Source organism: Galleria mellonella, unplaced genomic scaffold (genome assembly GCF_026898425.1).
Source record: "Galleria mellonella isolate WM207_F2 unplaced genomic scaffold, CSIRO_AGI_GalMel_v1 utg284, whole genome shotgun sequence".
Taxonomy (NCBI): domain Eukaryota; kingdom Metazoa; phylum Arthropoda; class Insecta; order Lepidoptera; family Pyralidae; genus Galleria; species Galleria mellonella.
In genome coordinates, this window is record NW_026442065.1 from 1,204,097 (window position 1) to 1,228,942 (window position 24,846).

Below are 24,846 nucleotides of genomic sequence, written 5' to 3' on the forward strand. Positions count from 1 at the left end.
AGTGTCGAGTGTCTGAGTGTCTAGTGTCTGGTGTTTAGTGTCTGAGTGTCGAGTGTCGAGTGTGTACGGTAGGGTAAATATAAAATTATAATGTACAAATTTGACGTTCATAAGCGGCTAAAATGTCCTACGTGAATAAATGAGTTTTGAATTTGAATTTGAATTTGAATTTGTCGAGTGTCAGAGTGTCTAGTGTCTGGGTGTCTGAGTGTCAATTGTCTGAGAGTCTAGTGTCTGAGTGTCTTGTATCCGAGTGTCCAGTGTCTGAGTGTCTAGTGTCTGGATGTCTGAGTGTCTGAGTGTCTAGTGTCTGAGGGTCTAGCGTCTGAGTGTCTAGTGTCCGAGTGTCTAGTGTCTGGGTGTCTTTTTTTTTATATTTATCCCACCCTTTAAACTGAAACACAGCCATGCAAATACAACTGCTTCACGGTTGAAACACGAATGGGACAGAGGTACCCAAGCAATCGACTTTTGTACAAAGTCTCCCTCTGGTGTCTCAATGTAGTCCTATTATTTGATACCCATATTGTGGTGGTTGTGGAAAAATATGTACCTAGTCCGCCATATTGGAACGGCGTCCATCTTGAATTTTAAATTTTGACATAATCATCGTGTTTTACTAGTGTAGCCCTTTCATTTGATACCCATATTGCGGGGTTAAGGAAAAATATGTAATCCGCCATTTTGTATCGGCGGCCATCTTAGATTTATAATGTTATTGATTTTATTATATTGTATTGTCATCTAAATTAAATGTGTGTACCAAATTTCAGATCAATCTGACAACGGGAAGGTGCTTAAATTCCAATTTCTAATTTTGACCCAAATAAATAAATACCGTACAGGTCGAGCTAAATAAAACCGTTTAAAAAAAAGTAACTGCTAACATTTTTCAATCTCATCCGACATAATGAAACGAGCGAGTTAAAATACTGGCGTATCATAAAATAAGATATGGCCCTTTCAAGATTATAAAGTAGTGCGAACTTAGAAATTTTGTTCAGACTTACAGCCACTTTGACCTGTTGTAGTTAAATTTTAGTAAGGTCGTGAAAAAAATACTAGCTCACATAAAACGAAGCTTACAAAGTAGGATTGCTACGGAATAGTATGAACTTATAATGTAATAACACCTGCTGTACACATAGTAGTGAATTGAAAGTAACTATGACGATGTCCACAACTACGCCATTGATAGTTAATTCATTAATTCATACTCATGTTTAAGAAACGAAATTATTGCATACGGTGCGATTTCAGAGGATTTTACTTAGATATACAAAATCCGTCATACTCACGTTTAAGAAACGAAATTATTGCATGCGCTGCGATTTCAGAGGATTTTACTTAGATATACACAATCCGCGAACACTCAATAAATATGGATATGTCTTTAACTTTTTTTAATTTTTCACCGCTTACATTTCTGTTCTGCCAAAGATTGATTGGGAGAGAATGCTACACAGCATTAAGTTCGCATTTTATACCAGACATTTTTTGTAATGTGGTCAATAAAGAAATAATTTAAAATAATAAGTTTTTTTTTAGGTCCTTCAAAAAGCATATCAAGGTTTTTTTTATACCACTGAGGTGACAAACAAGCATACGGCCCACCTGATGGTAAGCGGTTACCGTAGCCTATGAACACCTGCAATACCAGAGGTATTACGCGTGCGTTGCCGACCCTGAAGAAACCTCTTTACCCTCCTTTTGAAGAACCCCATGCTGTAGTCTCTTGGGAAACCTCGGCAGGGAGCTCATTCCACAACCTGAGTGTTCGTGGGAGGAAACATCTCTGCAACCGCGCAGTACGCGACCATTGAGGCTGTAGGACATGAGGATGAACTCCCTGTCGATGACAAGCCGTATGATGGTAGCAACACATACTTGACAACCCTGATATTACATGAATAAGCTGCGGGAAATTCTTGCCATTACACGAGCAGTATGCTTTATCACTTTTCTGATATAAAGCAAATATCAATATTAGAAGTTTTGTTGAAAATGATAATGATTACCCATATAATGATGGCTTATTCCTCTATGATGAACTACTTAAAATATCACTTTCTTGTCATACAAGATTGTAAGATAAAAGTTCCAATTCTATGGTTAACCATACAGAAATATCCTTGTTATATGTATGACCAATGCATAGGTTATACCTCAGCTCTCAAAGAGTATGTATAATATTCTTTATATCTATTGCTACTAAGTGAATTATAGTTCACGTTCTTTCCTAGAAAAATAAATTTTAAAATATCACTATATTTTAAAACAAAAAAGAAAATAAAACCAGCTGACAAAAAGGATATTTATGTTATTAAGCAGCACAAAAATATATTGGGCATTGCCGGGTAATTAAACTCCAAACATGATTGTAATGCACTCTACATATTATTATAATTTATTACGTATTTCTTTCTATGTGATACATTTCTTCTTGCGTTACTTACACGTTCGCTTTTAATTTATTATTTTCCTCTTGAAATTCTTATTTTAACATATAATAACTAGAGGGAGACTTTGTACAAAAGTCGATTGCTTAGGTACCTCTGTCCCATTCGAGTTTCAACCGTGAAGCAGTTGTGTTTGCATGGCTGTGTTTCGGTTTGAAGGGTGGGACATGGCGTGAATTTACTGGATACAGAGGAATGACACTTGAGTCCTCACGAATGGCAACGCATGGGGGTATCATGGGCGAAACAGTATACTCTGTTATGCTCTTTTCTATAGGCAACGGTTACCACTTTTCATCAGGTGGGCCGTCAGCTTGTTTGCCATTCTAAGTTGTATAAAAAAAAATGGACAAAATTTTAAGGAGAGATAATTTTAGTACTCCGCTTTTCAGAATGCAGTATAGAACAATGTCGTATATTTATGCTCTTTGACAAATACAAAGATTTTGAACTTGTTCTTAAAACAGATGGTGTTTTTGTTTTTGAATTCGATTCTATGAACATCGCACACGAGGAGCGAAGATAGTTATTTACATACAGTTATCTTGGACAAAATACGGAGTGTAATAGAGTAATAATTGTTGTTTTACAATATTGGATTTAAAAACAATGAACTGAATTTAAATCTGACAATATTATGTATAGGCTTCGGCTGAAATTTGTATAAAATGCAAAGATTTAGATAAAATGTTACCGATTGTCAATATTTTTAAAACAATATGATATATATAATTTGAGTAATATAAATTATATAAAGGTTATAAAGAATATTAACTTCTGAGAATTAATAGAAATTTTGACGCTATTTAGTTGTAAATAGTTTTACTTAACAACAAATATCTCGCTGATAAAATGTGTAAAATCCAGATACCATTATACGAGTATCATTACCCCGAACGTCCGTTCTCCATTTATAACCGTTTCATTTGAACAGATCCGTTATTCTATCATTTATCTTTCTAGCAAACGAGTTTCGAGCATGATTAGCTTCGAAATTCGTCGAATGAATCCGAAATATCTCATTTCCGCTTTATTTTATTTATAAGGCAACGTAAATATTGAAACATTAATTTCTCTTTGTCAGTTATACTATAAACCGTAATGAACTACGGCACAGCAATTAGACAATGGCAGAAGAGAAATTTATTTGATATTTTGATATTCAAGTAACAAACTTGGCGAAACGAAACAAGGAACTTGTTAGGGAGTACTCGAATCGGAATCCTTCCGAATCTAAATATATTTAAAACTCAACGGACAATCGGATTATTTGGAGGCTCGAGCGCGCCTCATCGGTTGCTCCGACGATTATCTGGGATTCGCGACACGTTTATTCAATTAGACTTTCAAGTATTTAGCGGTGGATCGGGGGTGGTTTCGACCCGTAATGGCAAAAACGTGGTGGTGCTATTAAAAATTTAAATCGCGACGCCATCTGCTCCGGCGGTGGTCGCGAACGACGCCGGTCTCGTCTTCCCGCAACGAGCCGACTCTTGTTAATTGGAAAAATAGACAATATGCCTTTTTTTTTATTTTGTAAACTCAACCTGATACTTTTTATAGAAGTAATAATCAAGCACAGTTTGGCCAGTTGTTTATTTAGTTTTTCATCCATTATTATTAAATTAAAAGTAATTCAACATAACTTGAACTTAACGAGGGATCTTAAAACATCTCCAAAGTCCAATTGCGGTTATCAATCCGCCTGCCAAGCATGGTAACTACAGGTAAAACCCCCAAAGGGAGGCTTATGTACAGCAGTAACCAATAAAGGCTGATATAATTACATATATATTATACTAATACAATGATAAATATGTTGTGATATACCTATTTAATTATTAATTAATACGTAGTTAGAGCTGAGTTTAGTCCTTGAGTTTAAACACTATTGTTTTGTACATCTCGGTACAGTTTCTTATTTTTTATTCTAATATCTATTTTTAAAGTTAAGACTATAAAGCTTTGAAATATAATTGTCAAATGTTTTTAAATATAATATAATTTGCATAAGTTTCTTTTTCTTTTATTTTTTTAATTTTATTTAATTAATTTAATTAATATAATATAATTTGCATAAGTTAATTTTTCGGCAAATAGTAAGATTGACAACATTTTTTATTGTTAGTGTGGCAAACAAGCAGCACTTGATGATTAGTTTAAGATACTCAAAAACTTCAGGTGCTAAAGCTTTTATATGCCACATGATGACTATGATCATGCATGTGGTGTTCGCCTGTAAAAGACTTTTACATTGGGCAAAATTATTTTTTGTGTTATTAAGTTGCATGTAAAATGTAAAAGTTGTATCTGAACCTTATTAAATAAATAAATAAAAATATCTCAGCTGGATTTTTCTCGTTTCTATGTACGAGTATAATGAGACGTGTTTAATATTGTGTTTTGGTAATAAATTTAATACAATGATTGATTTTTGGGAATTACAACACCAGTCTTTAAGAAAACTAGCGCATATTATGATAATCATACCTATTGTATATTAGCTATTTACTTCCAACTTTCCCATCCACAAAATATACGACAACCAATTTAAAAAAAAAAAGAGAAAAAAAAAACTAAAACATTCCCAACCATGAAATCAAAACACGTTTCACTCGTATTTACAATGGGAAATCTAAAAATAAACGGGGCACGTAGCAACCCTCCGAGTGCGGGCGGGTTGTCGCGGTGTGTCAATATGACAATGGTTTGACGCGGGTCGCGTCACGTCGCGCCGTTTGACGGAGCGAATTTATCATCGAGCGTTGTTATTGACAAGCGCTGTCGAGTGCTGACGACGCTCTTCACAGGATAGTTTTTGTCGGTGACGTTACAAAATATTTATACTTGAAATTGGAATTATGAAATTATTTAATTGTTATTATTATTTATAACATTTCGATTCATGCGGTCTTTTTTTTTACAACACAGGGGGCAAACGAGCATGCGGCTCACCTGATGGTAAGTGACTACCGTCCCCCATGATCACCCACAACACCAGCGGCATTGCAGCATATTCCTTTTTAAAAGGCCGGCAGCACACCTGCAATGCCGTAGGTGTTGTGGGTGATCATGAGCGGCGGTAGTCACTTACCATCAGGTGAGCCGCATGCTCGTTTGCCCCCTGTGTTGTAAAAACAAAATACTGAACTATTTCTAAAATAATTTGCAATTTGCATTCACTATAACAATTTTACTTGAAACTGATAAAATGCATATGATGATTCCACGGTTCATGCATTAAGCCGATTTTATATTTCAAACACGCACGTAAATTACCTAAATTTAAAAACTGATTCTTTGAACAAATTAAATAATACTTTGTCTCTAAAATTTCATTCAACTTGGAGATATTTTATCAGAATACAATATCAAATTTTAAAAAAAGTTTAAAGGAAATAATAATTATCAACTTGTTCGGACAGGTCAAATTTCTTAAAATACTGTGTATGCATGTCTGAGCTTAGTTTGCACAGTCTGGTGGCTAACAAAGACCTCTATAACATAAAGTACAGTATAGTTACAGTGAAAATAACCGTTGTCAAACATAACCGACAGAGCGGGGGAGCTATCGCCCGCGGGCAGCACCCGGCGCGGCCCTGTTGTCTTCATTATCCGGCACTAAGTGACCATTAAAATTCATTTTTAGACCCCGCGGTCTGCCGGGCCCCACCGCCGCACTTGAGTGGGTAAATATGCATGTATTACTCAAAGGATGTTTATTTAAATATACAATACTACTTATGAATTTGTTGAAAGGTGAAAGTAATTTATATATTTAAAATATAGTTGTGTTTGCATGGCTGTGTTTCGGTTTGAAGGGTGGGATATGGCGTGAATTTACTGGGTACAGAGGAATAACACCTGAGTCCTCAGGAATGGCAACGCATGGGGAGTATCATGGGCGAAACAGTATACTCTGTTATGTCCATGGTACTGCTCATGTCTATAGGCGACGGTTACCACTTTACATCAGGTGGGCCGACAGCTCGTTTGCCATTCTAAGTTGCATAAAATAAATATATATATATATATATACATCAAAAGTCTCAGCAATACATACTATTTCATATTATTAATCAATGATTGTAAACTTTTTGATCCAGAAGACATACTGGCTGGTTGTAATAAAATCTAGAATCATAAGTTTTTTTTTTTTAAATTCAAAAGCGAATGCATGTGTTCGAATATTATAGGGTTTTCTTTGCTTATTAAAATTTATTATTCTGTATCAATATTTAGGATTTAAACAATAATTTGACAAAAGTTTTGAACATATTTGGATTTAGAGACACTTTTTACGTCATGGAGCGACGTCATTTGAACGCAGATGAAATGCAAAGAGCTGTTGGGATGTTGCAAACGGGAAGAAGTCAATCTCGGGTATCTCGGTATTCTTATATATTGGGTTCCGCAGGTCGTTGACAATGAAAAAGTACCCACTATATTTATCTATACCTGTCAGATAACTACAAAAATTTATTTCGATCGAGTTTTTCATTTAGATATCAATATATATATATATATATATATATATATATATATATATATATATATATATATATATATATACTAGCTAACTCGGCAAACGTTGTTTTACCATATACATTATTTTTAGAACTATACATGAAAATTTATCCTACTACAATTATTATATTGCATTGCCACCTTGCAACCCTATTGCAGCATATAAAAATTGCGACTAAAAAACAGTAGTTGATCGTAAAACGGTGTAAATTAGAGGTTGTATGTATTTTTCAATGCTAAATCATAATAAAATTAAATTTTAGGGAGTGTCACCCTTATCATTGAGGGGTATTAAAAATAGATGTTGGCCGATTCTCAGACTTGCCCAATATGCACACAAAAATTCATAAAAATCGGTAAAGCCATTTCGGAGGAGTTTGGTAACAAATACCGTGACACGAGAATTTTATATATAAGATATATATATAGTGATATCCGATATATATATCTGTTATTGAACCAATATCTCGATGTTGTAACTACAATATGTAAATATTTCTGCATATTACCCATACCTTGTATAGAATATTGATTATTAGAATTGCTAATTCGGATGGTGCGATGAAGCAATCAAACGGCGTCGGCGAGGTGCCCGCCGGCGAATCTATTTGCATTCACAGTTTTGCTGCGATAATGAAAACTTACGCCTGGCCGGTGTCTAGTTATCAAACTAGTATTTTGTGCCACAAAACTTTATTACTAAACTTATCACATCTAGCAGGAATAGCATATTCTAAAGAATTCTGTACTAAGTAATTCAAATCATTTAATACACGAATATGGGTACATACATTAGATGAAAATATTTTTTACAAGTCCATCATACCACATTTTTCCATATCGGCATGTACAATATAAAATTAATGTAATATGTTGTTTAATAATAATAAAAACAATGTCAATAATAATATTAATAAGCCAATTGACAAATGATATTTTTTTATATCACTGAGGTGGCAAACAAGCATACGGTCCACCTGATGGTAAGTGGTTACCGTAACCTATGAACGCCTGCAATACCAGAGGTATTACGCGCGCGTTGCCGACCCTGAAGAAACCTCTTTACTCCCCTTTTGAAGAACCCCATGCTGTAGTCTCTTGGGAAAACCTTGGCAGGGAGCTCATTCCATAACCTGAGTGTTCGTGGGAGAAAACATCTCTGAAACCGCGTTGTACGCGACCATTTAGGCTGTAAGGTATGAGGGTGAACTCCCTGTCGATGGCGAGCCGTACGATGATAGAAAGTGGCTGTGGGCATCATATTGAATAATTCCTCTGAGCACTATCCACTGTACAGGCGGTAGAACACGCAGAGTGAGGCAAAATCTCTCCTAAGACTTAAGGGTTATTGATTATTTAATAATTAATTAATAAATGTTAATAAATAAGAAACTTCAACATAAAAAATTTAAAATGCTAGAGGAAATAAAAAAAATAGGCTATAATGTAGTATTTTGTAATCTATATATATTAAACATTGTTACTCGTGTAAGGATGAAGCCCTTTGTAATCAAGAGTTTCTAGGTGACCTTCGTTATCTATGAAGACTTCTAACAGGCTGACAGCTAGACGTGATCAAAATAAATATAACTAACCATATCCTGCAGCTTCACCCGGGTGAATTGGTATATAAAGTATCCTATGTGCTATGTTAGGATATAACCTACCCATATATATACCATATATCATTTAAATCTGTTTTCGTAGTTTATGCATAAAACAGTATTATTACTATTACTATTATTGAAAGATAGACTTTTTCCAGGCAAAAAAAAAAAGATCTATGACACTGCGATCTTTCTATGATCTTTTTTACTCACCCTTTCTTAAAGTTCGCTGCTAATTCCTCTCAATGATAGGAGTTTTAAGATGTTTTTTGTAGCTATATTTTTTATCTCCTCAGGATACAGAGTGTGTTTTTCAAAGGAGATATATCGTTCATGTACGAGTGGGCTACAGCCACACATTCAGTGCTGCAGCGTTTCTTCCTCATTGTGACAAAATCTGCAAACACTTTTTGTGCATAAGCCTAGTTGGGCCATATGCTTGTTTAGTTTGCTGTGTCCAGTGAGAGCTCTTGTTAATGTGTTATTTTTACTCAAAAGAATGAAACAGTAATAAAAATCCATTCGTGCATCATTACAAACTTTAGTATTTATTGTATTAATTCTATTATTATTATATCTTAGATGTCAACTAAAAGAATCACGGAACCTCCAGTAAAAAAACTGTTCCTAATGAAAACAGCTTATCAACTACTTCTCAAATAATTTGAATTAGAATTCCTGCTCTCTCCCCATATTTATTTGCAGCGTGAGGCACTTTCTTCCACGCACAACTACTCTTTGGAATCAATTTCCAGCAGCAGTATTTCCGAACCGATACGACAACATAACCTTCAAGAAAAGAGCATATTCCTTTTTAAAAGGCCGGCAGCACACCTGCAATGCCGTAGGTGTTGTGGGTGACCGTGGGCGGTGGTAGTCACTTACCATCAGGTGAGCCGCATGCTCGTTTGCCCCTGTTGTAAAAAAAAATGCTTTCTTCTTCCGTTCATTTCTTTTCGCAGTGATCTCACTGGTCACTTCATTTCTGAGCATATCATCTTTCACACAGTTCATCCGTCTGTTTTTAAGTCTTTGTCTGCTCATATAACCATCCACACCCAATAAAGAAGCATATATTAAAGCTTTTATACCCCATACATATATAATTCTCCTTCATTTCGCGTGGATGTCGTACGAGGCGACTAAGAGAACTTAATTGTCAACCATTAAGTTCTCTTAGTCGCCTCTTACGGGATGGATACCAGCGTACCTCTCAAAATACCACCAAAGCCAAACTGCGGTGACCAACGCACCTGCCAAGCATAGCATCTACTGGCAAAACCTCCCAAGGGGAAGTGTTATGTATATCAGTGGCCTTTTTTTATACAACTTAGAATGGCAAATTATTATATTAAAATATTATGCTGTGCGCCCAGATAAAAATTTTCAATTCAGAAAAAAATAATAAAATTTTTTTATACAACTTAGAATGGCAAACAAGCTGACGGCCCACCTGATGGAAAGCGGTAACCGTCGCCTGTAGACATAAGCAGTACCATATAATGACTGATATAGTGTAATAATGATGTGCATAATATTCGTCTTACCAAAAAATGTTATATTAATATTTGAAAGTCATAAAACAATCTTTAATTAGTAAAAACAAAGAAGTAATTACAAATATTAAAACGAACAATGAACATGCTGTTGTAAATAATAAATAGTAACAAGTAATTACTTCCAAATTAAATAAATAATTGTTCGAATTAATAATTATATCTTCGAACAACGAGAAGCGATCAGAATGGATATCCCCGGGCAATAGCATCCGTCGGGACGCGATATGCCTATTGGAGTATTTATTTGAAGCGTTGGATACGTTTAAAATACTTAAAATTACAATTATCCTATATATATATATATATATATATATATATATATATATATATATATATATATATATATATATATATATATATATATATATATATATATATTACTAATATTATAAATGCAAAAATGAGTTTTTTTTTATGAGTGAAGATGAAATGGTAACTCCGCCTACGCTGTCGGCATACGCTGGCGGGGCACCAGTGCAGGGTAAAAGATAAGGATGAAGGCAGGTCAGTTGGCCCATAGTGACCAATTGAACAATAATTAACCACTATGGTTTCCAGGGGGAACCGCGAGAAATCTCTTTACTAACAATCCCTTCCCCCTACAAAAGTGAGTTTGATTATTTATTATTTTATAACGCCTTTACGACTTACCTGATCACTATCAAATTTAATATACACGAAACTTATGGTTTGAAGAAAGATTTAGGCTACCTTTTATCCCGGTCAGTAAACATATCTTGGTCACGCGAACGAAGTCACGGGTAAAAGCTAGTGTATTATATATATATAAGTTATTGGGTCTAATGGATACTGGCTTAACTTAAGCTGATGTAAATTCTCTCATTTATCTATACGCGCATCGTATAGAAATTACCAAATAATTACATTTTAATGAATTTTGAAACGTCAAAATATGTATACGAGAATCAGTATACTTTAATTGCACGAGAACATCTAGTTTTGACATGAAAAAAAAAGACAATCATGTTATTAAATTCCAAACAATTTATCATATTGAAGACTAGGCAGCACGGTCTCCGACCTTAGCCTGTTCCACAACGGAACAAACGTACTAAAAAAAAAAATAAAGACAGAGCAATAATTAAACATAATAATAATTAAATTAATGAAAATTGAAATTAAGTACTAAATAAAATAGTTTACGATTGAAAACCATGCGACAACGATACCGTTTCACATTTCATTATTGAATCGGGAATTCGGAATACGCGTGGGAGTTCATGTTTTTTACCATTTCCAGGTAAAGGAAATCCTTTTCAAATAATAGTCAATGGATACCATAAGATAGAAAGTCCCAAAGCCGTGACTCGGTTATCTTCAAACGCTTACAATCAGCGAGGACAACAAGATGCCGAGGACTTTCCTTATTGCCTTGATTGTAATTTGAAATTCAAGGCTACACTTGAGCGTAACATTGTCAAAGCGTACAAGGAGCCGAGCCAAATTTTGTAAAGTCGAAGTGAATGCGGAACGTGTATCTAACGAGTTTGTGTCGTCCGTGTTCCATTGATATTTGTTTACTTTTTTTTTAACAATTTAAAACATTTATATCCTCTTTTTAAATTTAGGCTCTTTCTCCTTTTTATTTTCTGTCATAATGACTTGTTTTTTTGAAAATTTGCTGAATATAGTATAATCATTTTATCATATCAGCTGCTAACTGCAATTGCCAATTGGGGGGGGGAGAAGGGATTGTTAGTAATGGGGAGGTTAGTCCCCGTTACTATCAATATCAGCTCGACCTCCACATGGTTCCCCCTGGAAACTATCGTGATTAATTTATCGTTGAATTCGTCACGAGGGGCTAACTGACCTGCCTTTTCAATCTCACCTGTCACCTCTCACTGGTACCCGGCCAGTGTAAACCGATAGCGCAGGCGGAGTTAACATGACATTTTCATCCATTTAAAAAAAACTGCCAATTGAGGGGAAAGAATTGTTAATAATGCAGACTACCAGCCTCATCGCTAGCAATATACCGTGTCAAATCAACCTCCACGTGATCCCCTCTGGAAACCATTGTGTTGAATTCCTGGTATATCCATTACGATGGGCTAACTGATCTGCCTTTTCATTCGCACCTATCATCCCTCACTGGTGCCTTGCCAGCGTATACCATCAGCGCATTCAGGGTTACCATTCCATTATTTTCCTAAAAAAACTATCTACTGCTAACATAGACCTTTCCTTATTGGTGGATACTGTCAGTAAATGCCACGCTAAGCAGGCAGGTTGGCAACCACAATTAAACTTTAATGACGTTTTAAAAAAGACGCTACTATCTACCTCTCGACCATTAGATTCTCTTACTGCTACCAATCCTTACTAATAATATAAATGTCAAAGAAGGCTTGTTTGTTTGTTACCTTATAGCGTCTTAACCAATCACTATGAATTTCGGTGTACACATTTGTACAAAAGTCGATTGCTTGGGCACCTCTGTCCCATTCGTGTTTCAACCTTGAAGCAGTTGTGTTTGCATGGCTGTGTTTCGGTTGGAAGGGTGGGATATGGCGTGAATTTACTGGGTACAGAGGAATAACACCTGAGTTCTCAGGAATGGCAACGCATGGGGGGTATCATGGGCGAAACAGTATACTCTATTATGTCCATGATACTGCTTATGTCTATAGGCGACGTTTGCTACTTTCCATCAGGTGGACTGTCAGCTTGTTTGCCATTCTAAGTTGTATAAAAAAAAAACATAATATATTGGAATGGAGAGAAATATAGGGTACTTTCAATCCCGGTTAAACACATCACGGTCAAGCAGACGAAGTGAAAGATAGTAACTAATACTAAGTAATTAATGAGAGAAACAATTTGAATAGAGAAAATTGAAAAATATTGCGCAAATGCTTTCTAAAATTAATGACTCCCATTGATAATACATTCAATGGCCATTTCACAGTAGGTGGCCAATAACGAGCATGCATTGCTCCCGTCTCGCGCCATTATTATGCCGCTTAATGATCACGCTTATGGATACAACAATAATTTTAATTACTCGAACATTTGTTTTGTAGTATTAACACTCACTCCTCGAATTTACTCGAATTCAATTCGCAATTACTGACACGTTGCTAGCTTTTACAGCTTCACACTTTACCGATGAAATTTTAACTTTATTGTGCAAAGGTAAAGTTGCAAATGGAATGGATTTCTTGTTCAGTGAAATATTCAAAACGGATAATGGAATTAAGACGCTTATTGTATCGGAGCAGAGTTTGCGGCCACATTAGAAGTTTGTGTTTTCTGGATGTTTACTGTTTGCGCTTGAGAAAGCCACGTTATGGTAAATTCGCATATTGATACCCGTTACCGCAATATATACGTCGACTGTATATACTTTTTTTAGGCAACTTAGAATGATGGCCCACCTGATAAAATATGATAACCGTCGACCATAGATATAAGCAGTACCATGGATATAATAGAGTATACTGTTTCGCTCATAATACCCCCATGCGTTGCCATTCCAGAGGACTCAGGTGTTGCTCCTCTGTACATTTTAAATTCACTTTCACAATCTTTTAAACCAAAACACAGCCATGTAAATGCAACTGCTTCATGGTAGAAACACGAATAAAACAGAGGTGCCCAAGCAAACGACTTTTGTACAAAGTCTCCCTCTGGTAAGCGTATTTATTCAAGAACACCATGCACGTTAACTGATTAAATAAAATATGCAAATGCAGCAACTGTGGTTCAATAAATCACGGCCATCTCTGTGGCGTGCGAAGAGAAAGGAGACTCCGGGCAGTTCATTCTTTGGTAAATGTTTGATACATTTTTGTTTCTTTTTACAATTATCTTTATGATACTTAATAAATTGACTTAATTATTTTTTTACCCGAAAACCATTTTCAAGGAACTGTCGTGCAATGCCATTTAATAATTTCAAGCTTTTGCTTCCTTTGCTGGTGCTGTAAAATCTTTCTTTGATTAAAATTTCAAGATTATCTTGAACTGATCTAGTTAAAATGTATATTAAATGAAGACATAATTAAAGTCTTACAGTGAAAATTACTTTAATAGTAACAAAAAAAAAAAGCCGCGTAATCAAAAACTCCTTGAGCAAGTTTCAAAAAGATAGAGAATGCCAATATATTTTGTTTGTATTGCGCGATATCTTGAAAATTTCTTTTTGAAATCGATTTGAACATATTACGCCATATTGGCCCGACATTGATTTTGTCATCGTCGAAGTCCCTTTTTGGAGATAAAACATACATTATTACCTCCGGAATTTTGTATATTTAAATTTAACATATCTTTTTTACTTATGGGCGGGAGCATCTACGTACTACCCAAAACTCTTCGACTCAGTGCGTCAAGCGAACGACGAGCTATGAGAATTGTCAACTGTACCAAGCTTACAATATATCGAACATACAATATACCGGTATCGAACCCTTAAGTCTTAGAAGAGATTTTGCCTCACTCTGCGTGTTCTACCGCTTGTACAACGGATAGTGCTCAGAGGATTTGTTCAATATGATTACCCACGGCCACTTTTTACCACTGTACGGCTCGCTATCGTCGGGGACTTCACCCTCATCCTCTACAACCTAAATGGTCGCGTACAACGCGGTTTCAGAGATATTTTCTCTCACAAACACTCAGGTTATGGAATGAGCTCTCTGCCGAGGTTTTACCAAGAGATTACAGCATAAACAACGAACGCGTAATACCCTTGGTATTGCAAGCGTGCATATGTAAGCTACGATAACCGTTTACCATTAGGTGGGCCGTATGCTTGTTTGCCATCTCAGTGGTATAAAAAAGAATTCTGAATAACAAGAATAATGGCGATAGTGATTCAACTTTAGAATTTTGGTATTCTAAAATAACGTAGTTATCTCAGGCTGGCTTTATTTATTTCCACTTTATTTATATTCGCCATATTATTTGATACATTTTGATGTTTAATTAATAACATGCAAGTACGAATATTCGAAATCGTGTCTGCACATAAAGAGACGTCTCGAACTGAACTTCTTCAAAGAGCATTTGAGTGGATGAACACTCCATTGAAACTATAGTAGATTTATTGAAACGATTCCATCGATTGCTTTTCCATTAAGTGATTGAGTTCTGAATGAAGAGAAGCTATTACAAGGGACGGTTTTCAATAATATGATTTAGAGAGTCAATAGTTCAATTTCAACTTTAACCAATAACCTGTCGTAGCGTTGCTTGCAAGAATTATTTAATTCGTCAATTGAGGTGTAATAAGTTATGCATACAAATCAATACAAATCCTTTCTATTATTATTTGGAAGTGGGTTTGTTTGTTACTCTTTGATGGTAAGGCAAAATTGATATGTAAAGGGCTTCTATAAATATGGGAGTAGATTTGTTTACTTATTATTACCAGAGGGAGACTTTGTATAAAAGTCTATTGCTTGGGTACCTCTGTCCCATTCGTGTTTCAACCGTGAAGCAGCTGTGTTTGCATGGCTGTGTTTCGGTTCGAAGGGTGGGATATGGCGTGAATTTACTGGGTACAGAGGAATAACACCTGAGTCCTCAGGAATGGCAACGCATGGGGGGTATCATGGGCGAAACAGTAAACTATATCATGTCCATGGTGCTGCTCATATCTATAGGCGACGGTTACCACTTTCCATCAGATGGGCCGTCGGATTGCTTGCCATTCTAAGTTGTATAAAAAAAAATTATTGCTTGGTATTAGAGCAAATTTAAGATTAAAAGCTATCTTTTAAAACTAATAGATATGATAATAAAGTGGAATATTGTTTCGATTAAAATTATGTATTTTGCATTACAAATTATGGTGATTTGTGGTTAATATTTAGATGCCATGTTCTAAATAAAAGTTCATTTCATTTCAAACGAAGGAAATATCAAAATTTTGTTACGCAATTATGTAATAATAATATTGTATCATCATCATCATCGTCATATCAGCCTTTAACTGTTCACTGCTAAACATAAGCCCTCCCGTAACCCTTAGCCCTTGGCCGTATAGTCCCGGCATAGAATAGGCCACCCCTTCCTTTTCCATGGATGTCATAAGAGACAACTAAGGGTGGGCGGGGGCTGCTGCCCATCTAAAGCATGACTGCGGTTGTCAATCCGCCTGCCAAGCATGGCAACAGCAGTTGCCATGCTTGGCAGGCTTGCATGGCAGCAGGCAAAACCTCCAATAATATTAAACAATACACACAAAATACACTCAGACTGCAAAATTATTTCTCTCGGAGCATCATGCGGTTCACCTGATGGCGAAATTTTATGATTAAAAGATATTACAGGTATGTTGCCGGCCATTTAGGAAGGAATAGGTATACTCTTTTTTGAAGGTTCCTATGTTGTATCTGTTCGAAGAAACTGCATCCTGGCAGTTGTTCCATAGTTAAAAGTTAGTTTGAATTACCAAATCAACCATTTTAAAGAACAAATTTACAACGTTAAATCACCCGTAAATTTTATACCATTGTGATAACTTTGACTGGTTGTCTTGAACGATTCTTGTTTTGTATAATAAAAGACATAATTGGGAGTCGAAATTTTATGAATGAAATATTATTTCGAAAAAGTTACTTATTCTATATTTATTCTCGTTTACTATCTGAAATGGAAATGGATCCAATTATTTTAAAGTTTTACAACAACATTATTTCAGTTTAACTTGGATTACAAATTATTATATTGGATATAGTTCCGATAGTTACGTTTGGTTTTGGTTCTGGATACGTTTGCGAAAATACAATACTTGTGGAAACTAGTCCATCAATTTCAAAGATAAATACGTCAGTAAAGCCGATATAAATAATTACTTCCGTTAACGTTTGTTGATATTCATAACGTTTCAGTTAATTTCTTGGAAAAATCAAGGTTAATGCTGCAAAACTGTGTTTGGTTTGCGCTGTGTAATTTGAAACAAAAGGAATTTGAACGAACTAGCTTTTAAACATAAATTGCGAGCACCCGTTTCTTAGAAAAATCACTTTTCCTTTAATCTTGCTGGTTACTCGGTTTGAGTCAAGATTGTTATTTGCTCTTCTATTACAGTTAATTGTTTAATATAGTAATATTTTATGTATTTATTATATTTTTATTTAATATATTATGTGTTTGTATATATTAGTTTAATCTTTATATGTTTATATCAAGTATTACTTTATTTTCCCTCTATTCAATAATGCACCGCCTACTAATTTCTCGGTTTGCCAAATGGTTGCCTGGCGGAGAACACCGTCCGGTGTTAAGTCCGCCAAATGTTCATAGAATTTTACTATGCATTAAAGTTTAAATAAAAAAAAAATAGTTTTCTCTTTTCATCAATTCTTGTCTGTTACACATGTGTCATTAATAATTTTGAAGTGACTTTAAAATTATTTTTTTCAATATATGTATTAAACTATTTCTCTAATTATATCTTTTAATCTTATGATTTAATTTGTTAATTTTCTTTTATATACCACTGAGGTGGCAAACAAGCATATAGTCCACCCGATGGTAAGCGATTACCGTAGCCTATGAACGTCTGCAAGACCAAAGGTAATACGCGCGCGTTGCCGATCCTGAAGTATTTATAACTTTTGTAATTGGTGCAATAATGTTTAAGATAAATAAATAAGGAAACAAAATCCAAAACAACGATACAAGAAAAGGAAAACTTGATATATAACTAGATACCGAGTTCGGACAGGTTCGTAAAAGTAGAGTGCATCCTTCTCTTATAGAGAGAAACGTATGCTCAAAGGAGAGGTAAATGGAAAACGTTTTGAGACCAAACTCTAAAATTTTCATTTCTCCAAATGTTAAACAGGCAAAAACCGTACCTTCACAAAGTAAAGTAAGCAAAGCCTTACTTAAACTAATTATTTAGCAACGGCTCAGGATGTCGCGTCGATGTCGTGGCGTGGTTGCCGCTTATCTTATCTCGCCATTAGGCAAATGTCGCCGCCGACTGTCGAAGGGATTAAAGCTATTTGAAAGGCAAGAACTCTTTGAACTTGCAGATACGGGCGTAGGTTAGATACTTTTAGAGTTCTATATTTCAAAAGGCCTAAAGACATAATCACGTTCTTGTCTTTCATCTGGCCATCGAAATCTTTCTTTCAAAACGGCGATAGGAGCAAGCTAGTTGAAAGGTTTATTCCAAAACTGGCTGGAAAGCATTACACACTTTTGAAAGGAACACATTTTTAATTCGACTATATTTTATATATTTTATAAACACAGGGGGTAACCGGGTATCTGGCTCACCTGATGGTAATTATCTACCGCCGCTTATGAGCACCCGTAACACCAGAGGTATTGCAGGTATACTGCCGGCCTTTTAAAATGGATGAAGTTCTTTTTTAAAAGTTACGTATTTATGTGTATGTTGCATTATAACTTCTCAAATAATAACGGATGATGATAATTATATTTACAATTAATAGGATAGTCACTTAGTGAAATAAAAAAAAAAATAAAAAAAATGTATCTGCAAAATATTTTATTTTCTAAAGTCATACATTAAATTATGATTTGTTATCTCAAGTTTTCCAAAATCAAAACTACGTTTTAAAGATTTTGATCGAATTATTTGATTTTCTTAGAAAACTCTTTCGTAAACAATTGGTTTTATAAGTGGAATAACCAAATATTAATTATTTTAATAAATTAATAAATGTTTTAGTATAATTCCAGTTCATTTACTAATTTACAATACCATTTACTGCTCTTTAGACATACATACATACATACATACATATCTGTCACGCCTGTCTCCCATTAGGGTAGGCAGAAACAATGGAACGCCAAATGCTTCGACTCAAACAAACCTCTTTCGCTTCTTCCACATTCATCAATCTTTTCATACATGGTCGCCTATTTGGCCAACATACGTCCGTTTAGGGCGGCCCCTACCGACACCTCCATTCATTCTAGCTTGATAAATCTCTTTCGTAATTCTTCTTTCATCCATCCTCTCCATATGACCAAACCAACGCAACATTCCTTTTTCGATTTTTGTCACTACATCGTCTTTCAGTCCACACTTCTCTCTAATCACACTGTTTCTTACTCTATCTTTTAATGTAATACCACACATATTTCTCAAAGCTCATAATATATAATTAGATGGACTTATTATTTAATTAATTCTATGAATTATCAAATAAAATCAAACAATTAGTACCTACTCTTGTTATGCTTTAAAATTTCATATTTATACTGCAAAAACAAGTTTGTCAAAGCCTTTGACACGAGTTGGGCATAACTAAAGCGATCACAACTTCACGCCGAGTACGCTAAACTGGTACGAGCGTATGCAGCTGGTTAACTGGCACACAGATGAGGCGACTGATTAGGCAACTCAGACGTACTCTGTTTTGGGTAATATACACTGTTGTAGCTATTTGCGGTATATTGTTCATAAAGATAGATAAAGGATTTTTTTTATACAACTTAGAATGGCAAACAAGCTGACGGCCCACATGATGAAAAGTGGTAACCGTCGCCTATAGACATGAGCAGTACCATGGACATAACAGAGTTTTTTTTTTATACAACTTAGAATGGCAAACAAGCTGACGGCCCACCTGATGAAAAGTGGTAACCGTTGCCTATAGACATGAGCAGTACCATGGATATAACAGAGTTTTTTTTTTTTTATACAACTTAGAATGGCAAACAAGCTGACGGTCCACCTGATGGAAAGTGGTAACAGTCACCTACACTATTTACTATACTGTTTCGCCCATGATACCCCCCATACGTTGCTATTCCTGAGGACTCAGGTGTTATTCCTCTGTACCCTGTAAATTCACGCCATATCCCCTTTAACCGAAACACAGCCATGCAAACACAACTGCTTCACGGTAGAAACACGAATGGGACAGAGGTACCTAAGCAATCGACTTTTGTACAAAGTCTCCCTCTGGTAATTTATTTATTTATTTATTTATTTATTTATAAAAGACACACCAACAATATGCTCACAATAATTAAGCAGACAATGTACAATATTATTAGTAATTAAAAGAGAAAAACTACTATTAAAAATGCTTAAATCTAAGTTTGAACAAAAAAATCTTACTCCTCACTACCAAGCTTAAGGCCATATGAACATATCAATTAAAGGCGTATACAGCTCTCACAGATAAGCGTCAATGTATACTAACTAACAATTATACAACTAGAAAAGACCTAACTACCAATCCATATTATTAATAAGCCTAGTATACTGCACTAAAGAATTACCAAAGATGTCGATATCATGGTCAACGTTTACGGCTTTATTATACGATGATAACATTCTGTTGAGGGGAGAATTGGATCCTAAGTTAGTACGACAAGCGTATGTTGAAAATGTGTTAACTATTTTAGCAGTTCTAATATTGAAATTACGTGGTACTATAAAGCGTATATCCTTAACAACGTCAGGTATCAAAATAAGGCCATTTAAAATCTTGAACAACATTATAAGATCTATAATCTTTCTACGCTGACTCAGTGACTTCATCCCGAAGAATTCCAGACGATCAGTATAAGATGCAGTTATTGGACATAATTTATCTTTGTAAGCCAAGTAACGTGTGAAACTTCTTTGCACTCTCTCAATACGATCGATATGACATTGATATTGGGGATTCCATATCAGAGAAGCATATTCAAGTGTACTTCGGACGTATGCGTTATAGAGTATTTTTAATGGCCTAACACCTCTAAATTCTTTACAAGTTCGTTTAAGAAATCCGAGCATTTTATTGGCTTTCTTAACTATATTATCAATATGTCCATTAAGTGATAGTTTTGAATCCAGTATCACTCCCAAGTCTCTTACATTAGCCACCTCCTCAATGCACTCATTCAATAATTTATATTTTGTGGGTATTATATTAACATTTCGAGTAAATTTTATATGGTAACATTTAGAAAAATTTAGAACCATCCTATTAGCATCACACCACTCTTGTACCGATTGAAGGTCTTGTTGTAAAAGATCAGAGTCCTCTGACACTGATATGGACTTATATAATTTAAGATCATCGGCGAAAAGGGAGAATTTACTATATTTTATAACCTCGACGATGTCATTTACAAATACCAGGAACAAAATCGGACCCAAATGTGATCCTTGGGGTACTCCTGATACGGATTTGTAAGGAAGAGATGTAAAACCTTTGACTACGACTCTCAACTCTCTACTGTCTAAGTAGGACTCAAACCAACGAAGTAAAAATCCATGCACACCACACATTGATAGTTTACGTACCAAAATAACATGATTAACCATATCAAATGCCTTACTAAAATCGGTATATAGTGCATCTACTTGCTTTTTAGAATCTATTTCTTTGCATATATCATTCATATAGGTTACTAAATTGCTTATTGTTGATTTTTTATTACAAAAACCATGCTGATTAAACGAAATTATTACTTGTAGATGACGTGTTAAAGCAGGATAAATTAAAGATTCAAAAACTTTAGAAAATGCAGACAGAATTGAGATTGGACGATAATTTTTTATATCAGAGGGATTGCCTTTTTTAAGGATTGGAATTACGTTTGCAACCTTCCACTGTTTTGGATACCTACCTGTTTTAATTGAGATATTAAATATAACAGCAAGAGGCTTCACCAGATTCAAGGCACATTTTTTAATGAAAAGTGGAGGAATACCATCCGGACCACAGCCCTTGTTGCTATTAATTTTTCTAATAACATTCATAACGTCTCTTTCTGTGAATGTAAGAGTGCTTAGGATGCTCTGAGGAAACGTACATAGTGATTCTGAATTGTTTGTTGGATTAAAGGAATTATTTATATGAGTGGAAGAATCATATGATGAGAAAACAGATGAAAAATATGACGCAAAAAGATCACAAATATCATTACCCGAAGACATACATATGTCATCTAATCTCATTTCAGAAGGCAAAGACGATGCATTGCTTCGCTTTGAATGTACAAATGACCAAAATTGTTTAGGGTTAGATGCTATGTTATCCTCCATCTTTCGAATATACAAACCATAACATTTTCGCATCAACACTTGTGCTCTCTTATTGAGTAACCTTATTTCAATCTCATCTCTTTCATTTTTGTAAATCTTAAAACGTTTCCTAAGTTTCTCTTTCTCTTTCAAAATTTTTATTAAGGATCTAGAAAACCAAATGGGATACCTTAACGATCTAGGTTTAACTACAGGTACTGTTTCATTTATAACTGTATTTATGTGCATATAAAAAGTGTTGACCAAGGCATCGACATCCGAGGAATTGCGAAGACAGCTCCAATCAATTAATTCCAGTTTAGCGTTAACAAAGTCATAATCAGCTCTTGCAAAATTAAATCTAATATCTTGTTTCTTTTTTAAAGGTTTCGTAAATCTAAAATCCAACTGAACTTCGAGTGGTGGATGATACCGATCCACAATGGAAATAGGTATTAGAGGGCTGTCAATTATACAATGCTGAACATTACTTAAAACTAAATCTAAAATTCTATTGTTACAATTTTTAATATAATTAATCTGAGACAGATTGTACTGAGATAAAAAATCGACCAAGGTGCAACCCATACTATTACCATAATTGGTTGGAGATAAACCATATTGCATGTTTACTTTCTCCCATTCAATGAATCCAATGTTAAAATCTCCGAGAATCATAACATCATCATCTACATTGTCCAATATCTTTGAAGTGTTACCAACAAAGTGCTCTAAAGTTGCCAAAGTAACAGGTGGCGGTAAATACACCGCGCATATCAATAGATACTTTGCGGTATTACCATTCCGTATTTTCAAGCGTATCCAGATATCCTCAACATTACTTTGCCATGCATCTATACATGTAGATTCGATTGACTTTGAAACTGCGACAAGTACTCCACCGCCCTCTCTGCCAGCTGAAACCGAACACCTATCTCTACGATACACGACATAATCAGAGTTCAATATTTCAGAATTATTTATATTGTCGTTAAGCCATGTTTCAGTAGCCACAATGACATCATATTTGTTAATCATACTAGACATAGAAATATTTTTTAGTTTTGTTCTCATACCTCGAAAATTTTGATAATAGATAGTGAATTTTAAGTAATACTATAGGGTATAAGGTTATATAGTTTTACATAAACTACAAAAGTCGTACCATTTCCATGTTTTTGATTTGTTTGGCAGGGCATTCATCATTTTTACGAATCAAGATTCTGCCATCACGAACCCATACATATTTATATCCTTTTTCTCGGGCAATCCGTCTAGTCTCAGCATGTATAGCTTTGTTTAAAGGTGAAAGGTGCTCGGAAATATAAACAGAACTTTTGGCACCACTGTATCCTAAATGGTGCGAGTTTAATTTGTTATCAGCATGTGTTTTGTTATATTTAACAACTTTTGCCAATATTTCATCTCTGACTCTAATATCACTTAGCTTTACAACAACCGATCGCGGTCTATTACTGCTATTATTGACTTTTCTAATACGAGAGACGGATATTACATCCTTATCGGTAATGCCACTCGATATCACTGTGCCCAACTGAAGGACAGTCTTAACCAAGTTTTCGGATTTGTTTTCTGGTATGCCCGTAATTTCAATATTCTGCTGTCGTGTATACTGTTCCAGAAGCGCAAGCCTGACTGATAAGTCGCTTACATTAGACTTTAGAATGTTATTGTCTTCAGTCAATGTTTTAATTTTCTCCCTATTATTGTGAAACTCTGATTTGATAAGCTCAAATTCTTTACTCATAAATTCCACGGATTCCTTTAATTCACGTATAAGAGAAATATCTTTTTTCAAGTCAGCGAATTCCTTCTCAAAAGATGAGCTAACTGATACCGGTATTTGTGATGAAATTGCTGATTGCACCTCAAGACGAATCATTTCCAACAGTGCAGCATCTACAATATTTTTTTTGGGTGTAGTTTCCGTAGAGGCAGGAGGTTCAACCACAGAAGCTTCTAGACCCTTCACAGGCGTATCAGTATTATCCTGGCGTGGCAATTTGGAATTACATGAGGGGCATGTCCAGTCCTGAATAATCTTAGAATTGCGATTCAGACGAACGCAGTCCCGGTGATAACATGATTTACAACGGCAGCATACCACTGAGTCGGATGTTAAAGACGATAAAAATTTTCCGCATCCACCACACTTTGCCATTATGGTAAAAAAATTATACTATTATACAGGCAACACTGATTTTGACAACTAACAAAAGTATTATTATGGCACGCAAAAAAAACAAAAATATTGTGGGTAGATTAAAAAATTTGTAAAGACTTGGGTGTCAGTTCCAATTTAATCTTGCTAAATTATTGCTGCTTTATAGTATTACGAGATGCAAAAACACTACCAATTTGTATTCTAATATTCAACTTCACTTTGATAATGCAGTAAACACAAAACACATGTTTTTTGAAAATATATGACCATATTATGATGAGCACAGAATGTGAACTTGTGTAGGTGACATAATTTTCAATGTATTAGTAACATATGGGCTTTAAAATTGAAATAGGTAGAAATTATAACCAAAAGCTGCAGTTTAAATATTCAATGAAACACAGCCTATCTCTAACTTCAATGGACACTTTAAATAAACATTGCACGAGTCAGTGTAAATATTGTCAGAATCAATAGAGATAACAAAGAACCGCACAACTGGTTGCTAAACACTAATATAATTAAG

The 24,846-nt window shown here is 34.9% G+C and overlaps 2 protein-coding genes across 2 annotated transcripts; both read right to left on the reverse strand.

Moving 5' to 3' along the window:
* Positions 1–14,627: 14,627 nt before the first annotated feature.
* LOC128200839 (uncharacterized) lies at positions 14,628–23,173 on the reverse strand. The gene is made up of 3 exons (XM_052895545.1): positions 21,739–23,173; positions 21,086–21,285; positions 14,628–14,744 (listed from the first exon to the last, which is right to left on the reverse strand). The coding sequence occupies exons 1-3, from the start codon at positions 23,171–23,173 to the stop codon at positions 14,628–14,630; spliced, it is 1,752 nt and encodes a 583-aa protein (XP_052751505.1).
* Positions 23,174–23,285: 112 nt separating this feature from the next.
* LOC116413319 (uncharacterized) lies at positions 23,286–24,624 on the reverse strand. Its single transcript, XM_031911753.2, has one exon. It carries the CDS (start codon positions 24,315–24,317, stop codon positions 23,286–23,288), a length of 1,032 nt encoding a protein of 343 aa, XP_031767613.2. The 5' UTR covers positions 24,318–24,624.
* Positions 24,625–24,846: the final 222 nt, after the last annotated feature.